The sequence below is a fragment of the Tenrec ecaudatus genome, chromosome 12 (genome assembly GCF_050624435.1).
Source record: "Tenrec ecaudatus isolate mTenEca1 chromosome 12, mTenEca1.hap1, whole genome shotgun sequence".
In the NCBI taxonomy this organism is placed as follows: domain Eukaryota; kingdom Metazoa; phylum Chordata; class Mammalia; order Afrosoricida; family Tenrecidae; genus Tenrec; species Tenrec ecaudatus.
The window spans coordinates 139,093,408-139,115,182 of record NC_134541.1 but is presented as its reverse complement, the minus strand read 5'-3'; the positions used below and the strand labels follow the sequence as shown (position 1 = coordinate 139,115,182).

The 21,775-nt window shown below is 56.1% G+C and overlaps 1 protein-coding gene across 1 annotated transcript in view; it reads left to right on the top strand.

Annotated features, from left to right (window-relative positions):
- SDK1 (sidekick cell adhesion molecule 1) overlaps positions 1 to 21,775 on the top strand; it is a 504,911-nt gene that overhangs the window by 394,694 nt on the left and 88,442 nt on the right. Inside the window, exons 20-22 of the mRNA XM_075528195.1 lie at positions 5,717 to 5,815; positions 11,862 to 12,053; positions 15,063 to 15,184. Coding sequence (XP_075384310.1) covers positions 5,717 to 5,815; positions 11,862 to 12,053; positions 15,063 to 15,184 — 413 coding nt within the window. The remainder of the gene's footprint in view (positions 1 to 5,716; positions 5,816 to 11,861; positions 12,054 to 15,062; positions 15,185 to 21,775) is intronic.

The window sequence follows — 21,775 nt, the reverse complement described above, 5'->3', positions numbered from 1 at the left end:
CCTCATGGTGTCCTGACCCCGTGTGTGGGCGGATCTGCATGTGGGTGGACCCACCTGGAGACAGAGGAGCGTGTCCCGTTCCTCAGACCATCAGGAATATGGTCTTCGGTGGCCCTGTGAAAGGGACGTTCTTCTGCAGCAGAACCACCACGGGGAGGGTTGGACCATCAGCTTTGGACCAGCCTGGAGCACAAGCAAGTTGTACCCTCCCATCCGGGCCCTCCTGCGGCATTGCTGTTGGTGTGGCCGGCCGGCCGGGTTCTGAGGCATCACACTCCCGGTGACAGAGTGGGCTTGGGCCCCCTAGGTTTCCTGGGTGTGGGGGCAGTTCTGCTCTGCCCTTTGGGGTCATGTGCATCGGAATTGGCTCAGTAGTAGTAGTGAGTCATCTTCCCTTCCCGGGAGGCAGCCGCTTCACTTGCAGAGCTTCTGGGTAGGTTCGATCCACTGATCTTTCTGTTTACAGCCAGATGCTTATCCACTGGGCCACTTGCGGTGAGACCGTGGGTAACTGCCTTGTCCCTGTGATTGCCTGTATTCTCTCGTGGCACTTCTTCCACAGCTAGAATTAAAATGAGACCAAGGTCCGCCATTTCCCTCCCCTCCAGCCACCCCCCACTCTGTCCTGGTGGGACTCTGGGTGTGCTGCCACCGTCAGTGTTTGCCTTGACCCAGGCGCATCCTTGCTCTGTTTCCCGACTCTCGGCTGACGCCACAGAGAGAGGTCAGGCTCATCGGGAAGAGGTTCTCGCTACTCTCTTCCTACTCTGCTGTCCTCCTCGGTCCCTGTCGCACCGAAGGGACACAGAGTTTGACCTCTCCAGAGGCCCTTGATAACTTATTAAATATTGTTGTTTCCATGTCTTAAGCCATCCGCTGTCTCCCTTCACTGGAATTTCTGTTGGTCATCCCCCTGGGAGGCAGGTGGAGGATTATGGGTTGATCATTGTGATTGGTTCCACCTCCCCACTTCTCCCTCCCCTCCTGGTCTCAAAGCTCTTGTTTCTTGACACATCCAACATTGCTGTTTCCATCCCTCTCACCATGCGTGTCCGGGAACACCTGCAGCTCTCATGTGCACCACACCTATGTGGCAGTTGGGCATCTTCAAGGGGCTTGCGTTGAGTTCCTTTGAGAGAATGTCTGAGTTTAGGGAACAAAAAGATGTCTCCAGGGGCGAGATACGGGCTGAGAGCGGGTGGGGCCAGGCTCCTCCGTGAGATTCGCAGCAGAGGACAGACCTTCTGCCCTTGAGGAATGTGGAGTTGCGTCTATGACAGAAGACGGTTCCTTTTTCTACCCTCTACCCCAACTTTTCCACTTTTTGAAAATAAGCACCCCGTGTGCTTTGAGAAAAATCTATCCAGATGACCCCTCTGGGTTCCCCACACAGGGTCACCATGACCTTCTGAGCTGTCCTCTCTGCCTTCAATTGAACCGGCCCAGCCAGATCCTCTCAGAAGTGACCATTGTCATGGGACCTTGCCACCTCCCCTAAAGGAACTAAGGCAAGTGCCTTCCCGCCCGGCCGCCATCCACTGACGTGAGAGATGCCTGGCGGCACAGCGTGTGGAATAAACCCATGCGCGGGAACCGGAGCCCTGGCGGCAGGGCATTGGACTTACGGTCATACAAATGTTTGACCTCTTGTGAAGCGGGAATTCCTACTAGGTGGGAAGTCCTCAGCTGTGTTCTGAAGTTCTTGCAAAGACAAGCCCAACGCCTCCCTTCAGGGCTCAAGGTCCAGTTAGACAGGAGGTGGACGGGCCGAAGGTCAGTGTCCCTGATGGGGGACATGGAGAGGGGGCTGCGGCAGCCCAGTGAGGGGCAGGAGAGACCTGAACAGCCAGGCAGGTCCTCTGGAGGAGATGAGGGATGGCTGGCTGCTGATGGGTGAGCTTCTCATCCTGAGGACAAGGAGACATTCCAGGCAGAGGGAGCAGTCACCACGGAGGCAGAAAGCCATGAGCACTCAGCAAGCATGAGGCCATTAGCATGGCCATGGCCTGGCGTTTGGAAGGGGAATCTCCTACCAGGGTTCTCTGTAGAAGCAAAATTAGGACAGCTTACATGTTTGCATAGAGAGAGACTTGACCTAAGGAATGATTCACGTGGTGGTGGCGGTTGCCAGGTGCCGTCCAGTCTGCTCCAGCCTGTGGCAACGGACACCGTGTATGACAGAGCAAACCCTACCTGGTCCTGCGCCAGCTTCGCCATTCTTAGGAGTGAGCCCCCTGCTGCAGCCCCAGTGCCAGTCCATCTTGTGGAGGGTCTTCCTCGCTTCACTGACCCTCAACTGTCCCAAGCATGCTGTCTTTTCCTTCCTGGGGCCTGCTCGCTGCTGATCACAGGTCCGGTGCAAGTGAGATGAAGTCTCACCATCCTTGCTTCTAACTGGCTTCTGGCTGCACTTCCCCCAGACAGATTTGCTTGTCCTTTTGGCGTCTGTGGCATGTTCAATGTTCTTCTGCAGCACCTCATTCAAGTGCATTAACTCTTCCTCGATCTTCCTCTTTCGGTGACCAACTTTCACACGCATACGAGGCAACTGAAAATACCATGGCTTGAGCCAGGGGCACCTGAATCCTCAGAGTGGCAGCCTTGATTTCCACCAGTTCAAGGAGATCTTTTGCAGCTGGTGTGGTTGCAGAGGAAGGGAAGTCAGATGTCAGGCTGGAGGCTTCTCCTCGCTCACGTAGACACAGGGGCTGAGGATCCCACTCTCAGCAAGTCAGACAGCAGGCTGCTGGCTCACAGACTGAAGATCTTGGCAGGCCCCTGGTTGACACCCAGTGGTCAGATGACGGTGTGCTGGATACAGAATTCAGAGTGGGCACAGAGCTATAGATTTTTGCCAGAACTTTCCTATCTATGGGCAACAAGCTATGATCCAGAGAAAAATTCTTTTAAACAGATTGGCTGGCCGTTGCAGATCCCATCACAGAGGTGATTACATTGTATCAGATCTCATCACAGAGGTGATTATAGAAGTATCAGATCTCATCCTAGAGGCGATTATATTGTATCAGATCTCATCCTAGAGGCCATTACATTGTATCAGATCTCATCAAGGAACGCATCACATTATATTAGCTCTCACCACAGAATTGATTATGCTGTATTAAATCTCGTCACGGAGATCATTACATTGTATCAGTTATTGTCTTAGAGCTGGTCACATTGTAGCAGATCTCATCATAGAGGTGTTAACATTATATTAGGTTTCATCACAGAGGCAATTACAGTATATCAGATCTCACCCTGGAATTGATCATCTTATATCAAATCTCACTGTGAGGGTGATTACACAGTGTCAGATCTCATCATGGAAGTGATTACGTTCTACCATGGAACGGGTTACGTTGTATTGAATCTCATCACGGAAGTAATTCCATTGTATGGGTTCTCATCTTGGAGCTGATTACGTTATATCAGCTCTCATCATGGGGGTGATTACATCATATCCAATCTCACCATGGAATCCGTCACCTAGTTTTGAACCTCATTGTGGAAGTGGTTACCTGTGTCAGATCGCATCGTAGAGGCCAGTCATCGTCCTGGGCCAGATCACGGCCTGAGAGGTGGTGACCTCATTTCCTAGCTGCCACACCACTCACCCTGCCAAGTTGACACAAAATTTTAGAAGACACCGTCCTCTTCTTGACAGTGAGGTTGAGGTGGGCTCTGGAGCCCTGGGGCCAGGGGCTGCTTCTAGACGGCTGCAGCTAATTCTGCAGCCTGCAGCTCTCTTTTGTCCAGAGTTCCTTTGAAAGGAGAAACCTGCCTGGTCAGGGTTGGTGCGGTAGGAAAACGGAGCAGAAGCAGAATATCAATTTTAATCCCGGCCTTGCCGGCTGGCTCCAGCAGAGCTAGAGGACAGCCCGTCGGGCAGGGGTCCAGGAAGCAGAAATGCCGAGAGCATAAAAGGAGCAAGAAGCGTTCTTTGCTACTCATCGATCGGCAGAGAGTGAGGCGGCTCAGAAATCCGTCAGAATATCTTTCTGGAAGCTCAGAACTCCAGGATTGGGGGGGGCGGGGCGTGGGAGGAGAGGCCCCTGACAGTTGCTCCCTCTTCCGTCGTGCACCCAAAGGAGTGGGATTTTGTCACCACGCTTGAACCCGTCTGTAAAGAGGCTTTTGAACGTTTCGCCCGGGTGGGCTGTATTTTCCAGGACCGTGGCCATGTTTGCTAAATGCCACGTTGTGTTTGGAGGCCAGGTACCAACTGAGGAACATCCACCATGAAAACCTGGGCGTCCTGCCAGTGGGGGAGGAGGGGCTGCCAGTGGCTGAAGCAGGGAGCAGAGTGGGCGGGGCTGCTCTGTTGGGGAGGGGAGAGCTTCTAGGGAACCTTGCCAGGGCCTGGAGTCCCTGTTTTTATCTTAGTGTATGATTCAAACGGGCTCAGCAAGGGGGTATTCAGTATGACCTCAGGGAAATATACCTCTCCCTGCTCCTCCTCCTCCTCCTCCTCCTCCTCCTCCTCCTCCTCCTCCTCCTCCTCCTCCTCCTCCTCCTCCTCCTCCTCTGCCTTTCTTCCTTCTCCTTCTGGTTCTGTTGCCTACTTTTCTTCAGGTCTCTCTGCCCTCACCTCTCCCAGCTGTACCCCCTTCCGTTTCTCCTGCAGTGGGTACTGCACCCGGGGGAGTACTGTCAGATACCATCAAGTGGATTCTGACCCCTGGCAATCTCATGTGGGTGTCAGAGTGGATCTGTGCTCCAAGAGTCTCGGGCCTGGCTGATCAGAGTCTGATCTCCAGACCTTGCCTGTGCACCATTTCTAGGTGGGCCCCTGGGTTTGCAGCCGAGCAAGGCCCCCATCTGTACCTCCCAGGCACTCCCTCTGCCACTCCGTGGAGTTGACCGGGTGCCCTCCACTCAGATTCATTGTGACCCCATGTGACGGAAGAGAGCTTCCACTGGGCTTTTGTAGACCACAATCTTCATGAGGGCAGAGCACCAGGTCTTTTATTCTGCACAGTGGTCCGGGGGGGCCCAGCCACCCACTCTCTGATCAGCAGTGGACATGGTGCTGCCAGCTTATACTGAGAGGTATTGGCAAGGGGGCCTGGTCGCCAAGCAACCTCAGGAGGGGGAGGCTGAGCAAACTGGAGCCCGCTGCTTCCAGGAGTGCCGTTTGAAAGGAGGGGCTATAGGACCCTGCCAGGCTTGCCCAGTGCCAGGTTCCTGGGCAGTGAGTCCACTGTGCACCCTCCACTGCGTCCGAGGATATCAGCGTCTCCAGGGCACACAGACACTTGGACACAGACATCGATACTGGGGAGACACACACACACATACATGTCTACTGACACAGTCACACAGATACGTACACAGAGACCCAGTCACACAGAAGGGGACATGCACATGACACATGGACATACATGGACCTGGACACACAGGAAGCCATATACAGACACACAGCAATATGGACACACGGAGACACACACACAAACATGGACACATGTGCACACAGATACACATGAAGACACTTGCAAGGTGCAGAGAGCTACAGATGGATGCACACACACACGGGCATAGACATGCATATACTGATACACATACAAAGATATCCACATAAGACAACACGGACACACGTTGGCAAACACACTCACACGTAGACACACCACACACACACACACACACACACACACACACACACAGGAGCTGACGGCCTGGCCGTCCCGTGACAGACTGCTTTGCTCTGCCTTGCCAGGGCCTGGCGCCGTGGGCCATCTGAGCTTCACAGAGATCCTGGACACGTCCCTCAAGGTCAGCTGGCAGGAGCCCCTGGAGAAGAACGGCATCATCACAGGTGAGTGGCCGCGTCGCGTCCTCTGTCGTCTGACTCACTCTGCCGCTGCTGTCGCCGGCCCCTGAGTCACTGAAGGGAGGCCCCACATGGCCCACGGCCTGGACTCAGTCACTGCACCCACGATGCGCCCCAGAGTCCAGTTCCCACGAGGCTTCCTCCTCACACGCCACAGTGTCTGAGGCCAGAGATAGCGCTTCCTCATGTGACCAGCTTCCCAGGCCCCCGCCTTTTTCCCTGTAATCATATGGGGGCCAGTGACAGAGCCAGTGGTTCTCCATGCAATGGCCCATCCACATTCAGTGTCAGGCAGCGACTGCCATCCCTCTGGGTCCCAGCGCTCTTCCCACGTCCTCCCTGCCTTTCCCGTGTCCTGTCCTCTTTTTTCCCACCCCTCCTCATCTCCTGAGCCCACCCCCCTCCCTGCCCCCCAGACAGGCTGTCCGTTTTGCCTCATCGGCAGGCTGGCTCTGAGGGCTGTGGCCCTCCCAGTGACCATGGCACCTTCTGGCATGTCTCCCGTTTGGCTGAGAACCGAGTTCAGTCCAGGCTGAAGCTGCATCCCAGGCCCGGGTCTCAGGGCCCCACCCATCGCTGTCAGACCAGGCACCTCTGCATGATGGACCCTTGTGTTCTGTGTTCATTTCCCTCCCCGCCTCTCTGCCCAGCACCTTCTGAGCAGAGCAGTCAGTCCAGGGGCAGGGGGGTGGCGGGATGGGGGTCTCCCTTTGATCAATGAGAAGAGTCATTGATCAGGTTCTAGGCTGAATTGTGCCCTCCACCTAGGGGGGGGGGCATCCGGAACAGGGTTTTCCTGGTTAGACTAGCAAGGCCCCATCAGGATCTGGAAGGAGCCCTGGGGGAGTAGTGTTGCTCTGTTGAGCGCTCCCCACAAGGTCAGCAGTTCCAAACCCCAAGCTGCACAGGAGGAAGACGAGACTCTGCTCCAGAGAGAGTGGCGTTCTCAGGAGCCCACAGGGTCAGTTCTACCCTGTCCTATGGGGTTGTCCTGAGTAGGAATCAACGGGATGGCAGTGGGGTTTCCTTTTTTTTAAATCCGAGTCGGGTGGTTCCTAACCGTAACTGGCTTGTGAGATGCAGTTCCTCCAGGACATGCAGTTGGTGTTGAGTTTTCATTCCTTTTTATTGACCTCCATGATCAGAATCGTTACAAATCTGATCTTTATCAGTATCTGGGGTTTGAAACATGACAGATAAGTTCCTAGCTCCATGTTCATACCAACAAGCATATGTAAAAGAAACGCATGGCTCATGAGAGAAAGAAAGCCTGGTGGTGAAGTGCGGCCTGTCGTAACAAGGACGTGGCCCCCACAGAGACCACCTGTGTGAGGGAGCATAGTTGGCACTGAGAAATGAACGTGGACAGAAGGATTAGATGCCACCCAGAGGGCTCAAGGAACTCTGGAGGTGTTGCGGGCTGCTGGTCGGGCCGCTAACCGAAAAGCCAGCTGTTCAAACCCACCAGCAGCTCCTTGGGAGCAAGAGGAGGCTGTCTGCTCCTAGAAAGATCTATAGCCTCAGAAATCCATAGGTCCTATTCTACGCTGTCCTCTGGGAACGTTCTCTGAACACACCTTGATCATCATTCTTAATTTCTAGCAAAGAGTTAAAAAGGAAACCCACACTCAGCAGCATTTCACTACCAAGCAGAAGTTGTCTGTGTTGGGTTCTTTAGAAGAGCAAAGACTGTGTGTGTGTGTGGGGGGGGGTGTATGTGTCATAGACACATACATGTCAGCATGCATTAGCTATATGCGTGTACTCTATGTAGATCACTTCTATCAGCAAACGGCTCACACAGTTGTCGCAGAGGCTGAGTCTGGTTCAGGTCAAGTCTTTGGGTCAGGTTCAAGCGGGAGGCTTTTGTTGATTTGTGTAGTTGTTGGGACTGATGAACCCAGGAAACAGAAAGAAGAAGCCGGGAGACCACAGGCTGGTGGGTGCAGAGACTGGCGAATCCCGAGTGTGGAGGTCAGAAGGTAGCTCTGATGGCTCCCGGGAACCGCGGGCAGTATGGCAGCTGTTGGATTGAGCCCAACGACTGGCAGTGCTTGAGCCAGATGCAGGATCTAGACGAGCGGGAAGCAAAGAAGCTCACCACAGCATCCACTTAGATGTGAAGAGGCTCCCCCTCCCCCCACCCCAGAGGAAACATGAACAAGGCTGTGAGCTGAGTGAGGAGGGAACTTGCGCTCCACTCTAACCTCCAGACAACTGGCTGCTCACAGCACATCCCTTCGTGGGCTTGATTACGTAAAGTCAGGGCACATCCAGGGCAGCCTCAGCTGCCCAAACCCTGAGGGTCCAGGCTCAGCCAAGCGGTCACATGATCTAACTGTCACATCACTGATAGTGGCTATGTCTGGTCATCTGTTTCCCCAGCCAGTCGGGCTTGACGAGCTAGTTTCATGCCCTCTTTCGTTACTTGTAAGGATCCATTGTTTCCCGTGGGGCCTCTGAAGGACAGCGCTGCAAATGTGTGAGATAGTCCTGGGACATGCGCTTGTGTGGCACCGGTCCCTGGAGAGCGTGAAGGGAAGAGGGGAAGACCCTCAACAAGATGGATGGACGCAGTGGGGCGACCACGGGCTGGACTGAGCAGTGGTGTGAGGAGGGGCGGGCCCGGGGCAGGGCTTCACTGCTGGACGCAGCATCCCTGTGCGCTGGAGTACACAGCACCCGGCCACCTCCTCTCCCGAGCAGGCCAGGGCTCCCCAGGGAGTCTCTTGGCAGCACTCCGGAGGTCTGGTTCACGCAGGAGCTCAGATCTTTTTTAAAGCGCTGTGAACAGAGGATCTCGGCTTCCAGGAGAAGCTGATGTCACCCCAGGAGCTTTGTCAAGATGCCTTGTTAATGGGGTGCTGTTCTGAGAGGGGACTGCTGGAGTCACATGGTAGACTGTGTGTGGGGCATGCTCCATGACCTGAATGCCCCACGCCGATCAACCCCTCATTCCCCACAGCCACCGTCAGCACCCCACACCAGCCTCCCAGAGGGAAAAGGGGTGCTGGGCAGAGGGGGCAGCTGCCAGCAGATTGCCCAGCATGCTCCCCCTCTCAATGCCAGCACCTCCCGTCCTCCCCTCAGTAAACTCTGATTTATGAGTGCCAAGATACGGACAGACAGTCTGTGATTGGAGGCACTGCTCCCGGGGAGAGAATTTACTCCAGATCAACAGAAAATTATTTCTGAAGCTCCTCAAGTCGTTAGTCTCCCTTAGGCTGCTGCCGGGAGGGAGCAGGTAAGACAGAGGGGGTCCCTGGATCACCCCCCTCCTCCCAAGGATGTGTGGGCCAGGAAAATGCCCACTGGCCCATGGCCAGTCATCTGTGTCCACCCTGGAGTTGCTGTGTGGTGGGGACTCCTTAACCGCTGCTTCCACCCTCTCCCTGATGCCTGCTAACAACCAGGCCTTGCTCTCTCTTCTCCTTGCTCCCTTCCTCCTCCCCCTCCCCCAGCCCTCCTTTCTCTTTTTCTCATTCCTTTGCCTCCCCATCTCCCTCCTCCCCCTCCACCCCTCCACCTCTCTGCTCCCTCCCTCTCCCTCCCCCTCCTGCTTTCTCTTCTCTTCCTTCTCTATCCTCTACAGCTCCCCTCTCCTCTCTCCCTTCCCTCCCTCTCTTCCCTCTCTCCCCTCCCCTCCCTTTACCTTCTCTGCTCTCTGGTGGTACCACGGTTAAGCACTTGCTGACTTATGTGTTACTGTGATGCTGGAAACTACGTCACTGGTATTTCAGATGCCAGCAGGGTCACCAGGGGACCAGGACTCAGCAGAGCCCCCAGACTAAGAAGGAACTACACGTAAACAGCAGCAGCAGATCTTTACTGGGCAGGCAGCCTCCTTTTTCTGCCAAGGAGCGGCTGGTGGGCTTGAACTGCCAACCTTTCCATTACAACCCAACATTTAACCCCCAGGGCTCCCTTAGCCCCTCTGTCCCTGTCGAGTTGGGGAATGGGCTTTTGTTATTCCATGATGTGGTAGACACAGTGTAGAAGCTGCATCTTAAATCAACCTCTCAAAAAGTCCACACAGAAGGGACACAGCCACGGATTGTCAACAATGAAGTCCAAACCTGCAGAAGGGAATGATAGCAGAGCGTGAACTGTGAACTCCTGGCTTACAGCAGGCCATGGATGACAGTGGACGCCTCACATCCACTTGCAAGGTCCCCACGTGGATTCAGCCTCCTCTGAATCCTTTCTTGACGACAGTCCAAGGGCGTGAGGAGCCTTGCTCTCAGAGAGCATTTCAGGGTCAATTATGTCAAGTGCAGTCAGATTACAATGCAGTCTTATCCTTTGAGCTCCAGGTGACCCATTTTCAAGTGACGTCAGCTTGCAACATTTTCTGCCTTTTTTTCCCTTGAGGTTTGGCTCCGGTCTGGTCAGTCACTGTGGGCCTGCTGTGGTGGGTGGGTTGGTTACTTGCTTCCTGTTTGTGTTTTGCATGATTATCTGCGTAAAATCCAGAGCAGGTAGATGTAGAGACAGGAATTGGATGGCTGATTGCCTAGGGGCATGTCAGGAGAGGATGGGGGAAATGATGGGGTGCTGACAAGGGGCTCGAGAAGGAAACATTCTGAGATCGACTACAAATCTCCTCAATTTGACTGAGAGATTCAATTGTTCGCTACTTGAAGTACAGACCGATGCAATTACTTCAAAGGGAATGAATCACTGCAACTTGCTCTGAGGGTCTACATGGCAATTCCTGTGGGAGGTGCCGGAGCTGGGGCTCTGTAGCCCTGAGACACCCCCCCCCCTTCTACACATTGTCCAGTGTCATTGAGACCCACCCGGCAGCCTCCTTCATGGGGAAGGGTTTCCAAAAGTTCATGGGAAGATGGACACAAATGCCAAAAGGAACCAATGACCCAGAGTCTTTTCTCCCTCAACACAATGGGATCTGACCTAGGTGGCATTGCGTGTCTCTCTGTTACTATGCCCTGCCGTGGGTAACAGTGGAATTAGAGTCATTTGGGTGCAAAAACCAACAATAACCACCACCTCATGAGCAGCCATCTGAGGCCTCTCCTGTCTAGAGGAAAGACCACCAAAGGTGCATGGGGACCATGCACCTTAGGGACCGTGCACCTTAGGGACCATGCACCTTAGGGACCGTGCACCTTAGGGACCGATGGGCCGGGAGAACCCCAGCCTCCAGGACCACTGAGACCAGAAGGAGATGGCGCCCGGCAACCACTACAAACTGCCGACAGGGCACCCATTAGAAGGTCCGGGAGGGAGGGGCATGAAAGGAGGAACAAAACCCCAACTCATAAAACAGACCAGGCCTCCCGGGGGGACCCCCGAGACGGTGGGCCTTGCCCACCCTTCAGGTCTGGAAGTGGACCCCCTCCCATAGCTCAGTTTTCAGCAAACACCAGACATGTCTGTAAGGGAAACAGTGGCACCAGAAGGTAGGCCCTTCTCGGAGCAAATCCACCGTGAGAGGCGAGAGGGACCACGTTCAGAAGGCAGGAGGGAGGATGGCAGTGGGGAGGAGGAGGTGGGATGAGCCATGTTCCGTGACGCAAGACGCAAGACCACGTGTTGACCGGGGTCCTCACATGGCAGCCCGGTGTGCCGTGGAACTCACACCCAGCTCAGGAGAAACAGCCAGCGGAGATGACGGAGCGGAGGGGCCTTGCCGTCGATGTTTGTGTTGGTAGAAGGTTGCTGTGGGTTTGCAGCAAGCAGGATGGGAGGGAGGGAGTGGCAGAGAGAGTCCCGAGGTGCCTTTGAGTCAAGCATTTCAGATGATGTCCTCGGAAAGTCTCCTGTCTCTCGGGGACAGATGGACACACGTGGCAGCCTCGGCATGACACACGTGGGTCCTGCTGCTTCACATTCCCATGAGAGCATGGGGGCTCTGGGTGGTCAGGGCTCTGAGTGACCCAGGTGAGCCTCCTTCGGCTCGGCAGGCTGGCTCCCCGCTGCAGGCCACCTCTGGGAGCTGGGCCCACAGCACCCAGCCGGCGCTGACTGAGGAGCGTCCACACTTGCTGATGGCCCCTTTGGCTTGCAGGCTATCAGCTGTCCTGGGAGGTATACGGGAGCAACCAGTCCCGACTGGCGCAGGCCCTCAACAGCTCCACCCACGAGTACAAGATCACTGGGCTGTCATCCCTGACCACCTACACCATCGAGGTGGCTGCTGTCACCGCCGTGGGCGCTGGACTGGTCACCTCGTCCACCATCTCCTCGGGTGTCCCCCCAGGTCAGTGCCACCGTCAATTCTCAGGGTGAAATGATTGCTGGCAGCTGAGGCTCCCACGCACCTGAAAAGAAGGCATTAGCTTACTGCCAAGCACCTGACTCTTAAGTGTTCCACTGCAAATTGGCAGGGGGCTGTTTGACCCTCGCGGGGTGCAGTGGGGGAAAGTCCTGGCCATCCACTCCTGTAAGGCTGGCAGCCTAGAAAACCCGGGGCCCAACATGAGTCAGAATGGACTCACAGGCAGAAGGTTCTGGGTGGGGCTTCATGCTGCTCCCACCAGCGAGTGGACTGGGGCATGATGGGGCAGGGAGAACAAGGAGGGGAGCCAAGGCCTCAAAGTGCTGACACGCCAAATGTGTCCGGCATGTCCCACCCTTGCTGTCACCCATCAGCGTCCAGTCAATGCTGACTCACAGCGACCCTGTCGGACAGAGTGAAGCTGCCCCTGTGGGTTTCTGAGGCAGACAGCCTCCGCTTTCTCCCGAGGAGCGGTTGCTGGTTTCAAACCACCCACCTTTGGGTTAGCAGCTATGTTCTGAACAGCTGTGGGCCCCCAGGCCACCTCCCTGCTTTCCAGCAAAGCCCAGATTAGGGGCTTCCCAGGAGTCATGGCCGCCCTTCTTCTTGTCTTCTATCTGGGGAGAGTGAGTTAGAGAATGTTTGTATCCAGGCGAAGAGTGGAGGCTGGGGAAGCCCAGAGTCGTGCAACCAAACGGCAAAGACTGGGTTATAGATACAGCGCCAGGCAGAGGGGTGGTGGGGTGGGGGAGAGACCAGGAGAGCAGAGGAAGAGAGAAAGCTGTGGGTCACAGGGGGGCAGGAAGGAGCCCTAGAGGCACAGCAGGCTAGCTGTTGGTCTGCCTGTGGTTCAGACCCACTAGCTGCCCCTCCTTGTGAGGCGGACAGGCAGCGGGTCTGGCTCCAGGGTTGGGGCCAGAAGGAACTGCTGCCGCTGCAGTGAATGTCCTGCGGGGGCAGGTGTGAACCTGTCACCAGGTCCTCTTGGAGACTGCAGGCCGCCTCCTGAAATGTGTTGTGCTCTCTGTCCAGCCGGGGAAGGCTGCTGAGGGGCCCTTCCCCCTGATTGTAGAGCTGGCTTCACATGGTCCCCTGAACAAGTCTCTCCAGGTGACCCCCACACAGCTGCCCCCTCTTCCCTCCAGGGCCCTGGTCCCTGCACTGAGCAGCATCAGGACGGCCGAGGGGCTGGTGGAGAGCCAGCTGTGGGCCCGCCCCCGCAGCTAACTCAGCGCTGCAGTGCCTGCACGTGGAAGGAGTTAGAGCAGGCTGGACGCCTGCGCCGCGGAACCATTGCCTGAAGGCAATCCATCATTATCGTCTTTAATGCCTTTGAGAAATAAGTGTTCCCGAGCTTTTTTTAAAGGAAGAGCGTGCTTTGACTAAACGCTTCATCTCGGGGATGGCGCAGGGCCCTGCAGGGCTGGGGCAGAACCCCCGTGGGCGGCCCAGACTAGACGCCATAGCACCTAGCCAGGACCCCCAAAGCCAAAGTCACTGCCCAAGACTCCAATCTGACCCACAGGGACTCTGTAGGGCAGGGTGGGACTGCCCCTGGGGGGGTTTCCTAGAGGAATGTGATTCACTTGAATTTTTGAGCTGGTAGACAAGGAGGCCTGGTGGGACGGCAGTTAAGTGCTCGGCAGAGGCCCAAATGGTCGGTGGTTCAATCCCACCAGCCACTCTTAGACTGGAGAAAGATGCGGCAGGCAGTTGACTTCCTTCTAGACAGAGGCTGTGGTTCCCTGGGGCCATCTCATGGGGACTGCATGGACAGTCGACACAGCATGGCTGGTCCTGCCCATCCTCGTGAATGCTGTGCCTGAGCCCACTGCTGCAGCCTCAGGGTCAGTTCATCTCCCTGAGGACCCTCCTCTGTTCTCCTTTAACCAGGTCCTGCTCCAGGGACGGTCCCTCCTGGTGACCTGTCTGAAGACCAAGTCCTGGTTTCTCAAGAGCATCTTGCCTGTACTTTGTCCAAGGCAGATTCCCTGGCCTTTCTGGCCACCCGCAGTCACGTCCAGAGGCTTCCCCATACCAGCGCTCCGAGCTGGCCGAGCTTATTCAGTGTCTGGCCCTGCAGAACTCTCAGCCCCGGCAGCCTTGGGGCCAGGCCCTGAATCAGAACCAAGGTGGTCACAGTGGGGATGTATTTGGACAGAGACAGCAGGAATCTTGGTAGCCTAACACTTAAGCACTTGGCTACGGAGGACTTAAAGGTAGCAGGTGTGACACTCCCGCCCCACCAAGCTGCTCAGTTAAAGACGAGGAATCCTGTCTATCTGCTCCCACCCCCACCCCCCTGAGGGTGTCAGCCTGGGAAACCCTGTGGGCAGTTCAGTGACCCCGGGAGCACCAAGGTGCTCAGAGATGAATGAGATAGGACAGGCGGGTGGGGTGGGGGTTGCCACAGGCACAATCCCATCCCCTCGCCCTCCTTCCAGGAGCCCTGGTGGTGCAGTGGTTCTGCATTGTGCTGTGATCCCTGAGGTCAGCAATTCAAAACCACCCGTCACAACTGGGGAGAAAGACAGGCCCCCCCACGGCCCCCCACAGTTCTGCCCCTGTCTTGTAGAGTGGCTGGGGGTCAGCACCCACTCCATGGCAGTGACTGGGGTTTGGTTTGGCCCCACCGCTTCAGAGCCATGACACCTCAGCGGGACAGACCCTGCCCAGGAGGCCCGGTTGTCTGGTTTGATAAACCAGCCTTTTGCTTTCTCAATAATGTGGATTCAATTCTGACTCCGCTGACCCCCTGGGAAGAAGCAGAACCACCCCCACCCCCTGTGGGCCTGCAAGGTGGCAAGCCTTTATGCGAGCAGACAGCCTGGTCTTTCTCCCTCAGGATGGTTGGGTCGCAACCGGACACTTAACCTGCTGCACCCCCAGGCGCTTCCTTCCTTTTCCCCCAACACGCAAGTTCAGGCACCTCCAGAATGGCTGCTGAGTCTCAGCCTCTGCCCCCCACCCCATGTCCCCATCTCTCTCCAGAGCTTCCCGGCGCCCCCTCCAACCTGGTCATCTCCAACATCAGCCCGCGCTCGGCCACCCTCCAGTTCCGGCCCGGCTACGACGGGAAGACGGCCATCTCCAGGTGGATCGTGGAGGGACAGGTGCGTGTCCTTCTGTGTTGGGGACATGGGGTGCCTGGAGAGGTCTGCCTGGGCCAGGACTGGGGGGAGGGGTGGTCGGCTGAGAAAGGTCTGGGCAGGCTGATTGATCAACAGGCCAGGCCAACCTACGGGGGCAGGCCCCCATGTGGTGCACAGGGTCCATTGCTCCAGGGGTCACTGAGAAGGTTGGTGGTGTGGACAGCTGCCCCCAGGAAGAAAGGCCTGGTGACTGACTTCTGCCGAGTGCCTGCTGCGCTGGCTCAGTTTTGCAGAGGAGGCAAAGACATGGGGGTGGAGGCCCGTCTCCAGGGCCCCCTGGCTATGCCGTGGTGCCAGAGTCTTCTTCCAGGGCCCCTGGCCCCAGGGGTCTGGTGTGTACCCAGGGCCCCCACAGCATCCAGCCATGTTCAACTCACAATTCTCTCGCCGGTTCTGCGACAGTTTTCTGTGGGAAAAAACTCCAAGTCCTCTGTTTGCAGGGACTGTTTGGTTTCCCCCCCGTTGAAGTCTTTATCCGCGGCCTTCGCACCGTTTCCCTCCCGGTGGTTTATTTTATCACTTTATTGGGAAGGACCCTCTCGGATCATATTGAACTGGAGCCGGGAGAGAAGACAATCTTTGTTTTTATTACGAGCTTTAAAGAAATCCTTTCAAGGTCTTATCTTCAAGTATGACATTTGCCACATGTGTGGTCGACTCTGCCCTTCTCCACTCCCCTCCCCGGGGGTGAAGGCAATTTCTTTCTGATCCGGCTTTTGATGGGAGATTTTTTTAATCATAAATAAGTTTAAGTTTATCCAATATTTTTTTGCACTGTATCTGTATTGCTTGCATCTATTGAGTTTGGAAAACTAATTTGATAAAATTCAACATAAGATTTTAAATGTTTTCTTACATTCAAAGAAGAATGTGATATGGTAGACTCATCAATGATTTTAATGATTTCTTGCTGTTGCTGCAGCTGTTGAACAATGGGTTCAGCATTGGGCTGCCAACCATGAGGTGGAGGGTTCAAATCTACCAGAGGAAGCTGTCTGTTTCAGTACTGAGCACAGGCTTGGAAACCCTGTGGGCAGTTCTGCTCGGTCCTGCAAGGTGACCAAGAGGAGGAGTGGACTTGCTAGCAGGGGATCTGGTTTGGTTTGGTGCTGAGTCCGCCCGATGGTTGTGTTCTCCCTCCGCCTGTCAGTGGGACGGTTCCTGTTGTTCTCTGGTGCTCCCCCATTCAGGTGTCCCAAGTGAGCACTCCGGCCACGACATGGCAATGGGCTCTTGAATCTGTCTTTGTGGGTGAACCTGGTCCTGTGTGCGTGTGGGTTTGGTGTGGTGCCTTAATCTCAGGATGCTCTGACCCCAACGGTTGTCATAAACAAACACTTGATGGAGCCTGTGACTCTCGACCCTTTGCAGCACCTGACTCTCTGGCCGAGAGTGGAACTGTCCCGCGCATCCTCAGCGAGGGAGCCGACTTCAGAACCACTTCCAGTCAACTAAACCAGAGTCTCTGGGGCCTGCTGCGATTGTGGCTCCTGCAGTGCAGTGGTTACACATTGGGCTGTGATCCACATGGGCAGCAGTTCAAAACCACCACCAGGTTCCACAGGAGCAGGACGGGGCTTTCTACTCCCGTAAACAGTTACAGTGTCGGAAACCCACAGGTGTCAGTGTGGACTCTGTGGCAGGGAGTTCGTTTGGGTTTTTCTGGCCCTAAAGGGGGTGACTCAAGACGAGGCCTCACCCCGTATTTGCCTCCTGCCTCGCTCATGGCACTCTTGTTGCTAGGTGCTGTCGGGTCCGTGGCAGCCAGTCCTGTGCCGACCTCACAGTGCCTGCTGCCTTGGAGCCCATCGTGTCTGCCCATCTCGTGGAGGGCCTTCCCCGTTTATTCCCGATCCCTCCACTTTCCCAAGCACAGAGTACATGAGACCAAGTCTTCCTGGGGGTGAGGATTCACAACACGTAGGATGATTACATCATGTCACACAAAATGGAGCACGGCTGTGCGGTGGCCCACACAGAGTCTGAGGGGCGCACGGCTCCAACTGTGCGTCTTGGTTACCGTTTCTTGCTCCCGAGAAGGGAAGCTTAGTTCGAGCTGCGGGTTGTCGGCCCTGTCCCTGGCTCCATCTGCCCCAGAATGGTGCCTGGCACATAGAAAGTAGGATAGGAGAGCCAGTAATTACATAGGTGCAGACAGAAATGCCTTCGCCTGCATGTTACTGGCTGGGACTGTGAATCCACTCTACCTGCAGATGAGAACAGGGTTTTCCGTCTTGTGCTCTGCAGACTCCAGCACTGTGGGGTGTGTCTTTGGCCTCTGAGAGGTTCCGAGAACAGACGAGGCACAGAGAGACAAACCAAACTCACTGCCATCAACTTGGTTCAGACTCATAGCGACCCTGTAAGACAGAGTAGAACTGACTGTCTTTCCAAGGCTGTAACAGCCTCATCTTCCTCCCATGGAGCAGCGAGTGAATTTGAACCGCCAACCGTGGAGTCAGCAACTGGATGCTTATCACACTGCACCACTGGAACAAACTTGACTGCCATGGACAGAGTCGAATTTGTCTCACAGGGACCCTCAAGGACAGGGTGGGGCCGCCCCCGTGGGTTTCCGAGGCGGTAACTCTGCGGGAGGGACAGCCTCATCGTCCTCCCACGGAGGAACTGGTGGGTGCCCACTGCTGACCTCCTCGTGAGCAGTTCCTTTCCACCAGAGCGTGGCTCGTGTCTCCAGGGAACCCCTTCGGGAAGACAGCTTTTGCCTAATGACTCCCTGTCACCGCTGCCGGTGGAGAGAAATCCTAGCACGATCCTGTCTCTCGCTGGCCGGGGTCACGGGCCAAACATGTTATTTTATTATTTTTTAATCCATGTCATCGCTTCAGAATCAGGGGCTGGAGATTTCTGCTGCTAATTACACGCCCTTGGCTCTCATTAAGCATGAAGGTGAGGGCTGTCTGCGGTCCTTCTGATCAGTATCTGTCTGCATCTCCCTTTGTCAGAAGCCCCAGCGTTGGAGTCACCTTTCATTCTCATAATAGGAAGAGAGAGGGGGGCATGATTTCGGAGTCGCCGGGCTCTCTTGGGCGCGGGAGAGCTGTCATCGGCGCTAATGGCCCGTCAATAAGGCTTGGTCACCTGCGTAAATGCGTGCAGACAGGCATCATCTTTTGTCCCTCCGTAATCACCTCGCCTGGGATAAGTGAGAGTGAAATAGACATTCAAGGCTTGGGAGGGGGGGTGCGGGCAAACCCTCACATCGTGTACTGTTGGCGTGATTGCCTGTAATAACCCCCTTCCAGCGACATTTCCGCTCTGTCTTCGGGGAAGATGGTCGCTTTGACGTGGCCCCTTAAGTTCATTAGTGACTTAGACCCTTTCTAGGCCGGATGATGGGACTTTTTAAAGAGTCAGTCCCCCTGAGAAGAAGACAGGCCAGCCAAGAGAGTGGCAGCTTGCGTGGGACCCAGGGCAGCATCGAGGAGGACCCTTTCCAGAACGAGAGGTCAATGGGTGCCGGGATCCCAGCTCTCAGGCCAGGAACCCAAGGAGTTCCCGCTCCTCCTGGGGCCCGCTCCCCGCCCCGGCTCCTCAGCTGGGCTATATTTTGATGGTGGTGGTTGCTGGGTTTAGATCTGCCTCTGCATCTCATGCTTCTAAACCAGGGGAGGGGGACCTCGTTTCTGCCGCATGTACAGCATCCTTCGAGGGCCGCACCGATCGGACGAGCTCTGGTGGCTCTCTGGGCTGCGCAAGGTCAGCTGTTTGAAACCAGCCTCTGCTCCGAGGGGGCTAGATGAGGCTGTTTGCTCCTGCCAAGAGTGACCGTCTCAGAAACCTGGGGGAAGGGCAGTGGGGGATGTTTGACCCTGTCCTGTCAGTGTTGATGGCAGTGAGCTTGGGTCCCTCCTGCGAGGCCAGAAATGGCTTTGCTCCGGTGAGGCATGTGATGTCAGCCATCACCGGTGGCCTCCTGGACCACATGCAGCTGGCCCTCCAGACACTCCTCACCCCAGACTCGCCCATCCTGAGGTACGGTTCCGTCGTTTGAAAAAAACCTCTTCCGGAGACCCATCCTGCCAAACATCTTTTCTTTTCTTTTTTTTTTTTTAACATCTACTGTTTTTACAGGCTGTAGTAGGCCAAGTAGTACACTACATACTAGACGACAAGGATGGACACCCCTTTATCAGTCCCCTAACAGAGAAGGATACTGCATGGCTGTTGTCCAGCCAGACTACAGTCTGGGATAACGCTGTGGACAAGTCCAGGGCAACGAGCAGACAGGGAGTCCTCTCAGGGCAGTGACCGGCAGATTCTCGTGGGCTGCCTTAGCAAGAGCAGCTGTCCTTGGTCTGCCCTGCAGGGTACCCTGAGGTCAGAAGGGGCCCCCAGAGAAGCCCCTTCATGGGAAGGGGGCTGCATGGGACCACAGCACAATGGCCACAGTGAGCCCCCCTCCATCTGGACAGGATTGGCGAGTGGCCCCCAGCTCCCTGAGTCTGTATGTTAGTGAGTGGGCAGGAGGCAATTGCAGGGGGCACCCTGGGGCTGTGTCAGTGTACCGACCAGTACATTGGGCGTTCAGGAGAGAGGATGGGGGAGGGGGCAGGCAGGACTAGCTGGTGGAGGAGACAACAGTGAGGCTGGACTGGGCTCCACAGAGTGGGCAGAGCTGTTGGTGAGACTATCAGAGGGTGGGTTCTTACAGTCTGTCTTCTGAGTCCTGGTTGAAAGCAGAGGCCCAGGTCAGATTGGAGGGAACTTTTCAGGGGAGGCAGAGAAAGGCCATGCCAGAAGAACCATGTCATAGTCCCCCAAAAGTACCAAGCACTCTCAGCAGGACAGGAGGGACACAGCCTGAGAGCCTCCAGCTTTAGCCATGACCCATCAAGGCCCTGCCCGCCAGCTCTGACCCATCAAGGCCCCGCCCACCAGTTCTGATCATCAGGTCAGGGCAAGATAGGGCGCAGCTCTAGGCTTCAGGAACACCAGCTCTTTAACCTGCGAGTCCCTTCCTGGTGTGGAGCTGCCCTGGGCGGCCGTCTGTTCCCAGCCCCCAGCCCCCAGCGGCCCCTCTGGAGGAACTGAGGTTGCTTGTCAGGAAGATGCTTGGCCGGCAGGTTTTCCTGCTGAGTCTGGCGTTTCCGCGGAGTTGGCAGGCATCCCGGGCAGTTCTGTCTCTTGGAGGGTCTTTTCCTCCTTCTCTGCTGTGGGTAAAGGTCCTTGCGCACGTGGGGCGTCCCCATGTCCTCCCCACCCCCCCATCGTAGCATCCCTCCCTCGGCAGTCACCTCCTGCAGCTCCGCTTTGCCCTCCACAGCTGGCCCCTGACCTCTTGGTCAGCCTTTGAGGACCTGCAGGCCTGTGGAGCCCACTCCTCCCCACAGATGCCACCCCTGATCATGCACATGACAGCATTGGCAGGGAAAGAGATTCCGGGGTCCCGTTCCTTCAGGGATCCTAAGGACTTTCCGTTACTGTGGGGCCACTCGTGCGTCCACGCTGTGTGGTCAAGTGCTGCTTGTCAGCTTGGAAAGAGTGGGCAGCTTCCCTGCGGGTGGGGTTTGACCTGCTGTGTAGTGGTCCTGCTGCACTGTGTCTGGCTCTTCATTAGCAAGCTGCTGGCTCTTTCTGGACTGTTCTGTCACGCCACCTTTGAGGGCTCAGCGAACAGCCAGCTGATATGAAAGGCATTCAGCCGCTGGCCCTGGTCTCTGTAGAGCTGCTCCGAGCCCTCTGACGAGGGAGAAGGGTCTCCGGCCGAGGGCGAGGAGCAAAGCTACTATTCTTACTGGCTCGATGGTAGTTTGCTTCTGGGATGCAGTCAAAGATCTCCCTCCTCCCACGCCCTCATGGCGGTTAGCTGCCCTTGAACCCGTCCCCCGCGGATGGCAGAAAAGGACTGTCCTTCATTGTGGCTGCTGGGTGCCCACAAACCGGCTCCGACCCCACGGCAAGAGAACAGAACACCACTCGGGCCTGCACTGTCCTCACCACTGTGGTCAGGCTGGCCAGCCCCATTGCTGCAGCCGCTGTGTCCGCCTGTCTCCTGGAGGGCTCCTCTTCCTCTCTGATCCTCTGCTTTGCGAAATGCCTCTCGAGGGACTCACCGCACGCCGTCTAAAGTACACGACTGAAAATGCCTCAGCCCTACAGAAGCTTCTGGAAGCTTCTCCGTTCTTCCTTGCTCTCACCTCAGCAGGCACTGGAGCAGGTGTTAGAGCAGGAGGTCTGCCCAGGCCACCCCGAGCGTCCTTCCTCTGCACGTTCCCCACCGCCAAGTCGAGCCCAGCTCTCAGGCACCTCACTCGAGCACACACTCAAACTCACCGCTGTTGGGTCAATTCCGATGCATCTTGAAGTCAGCAGGCCAGCATGTCGCCCTCTGCACCACCAGGGCTCCAGCCACTCTGAAGGACAGAGTGAAATGGCCTCCCGGGCTTTCTAAGGCTGTCAATCTGTACACAAGCCGACATCTCATTTTTCTCCCACAGGGCAGCTAGTGGGATCGAACCACCAACCTTGCAGTTAGCAGCCCAGTGCGGAACTGCTCCACCGCCAGGGAAGGCAGTGCAGGGCCATGTC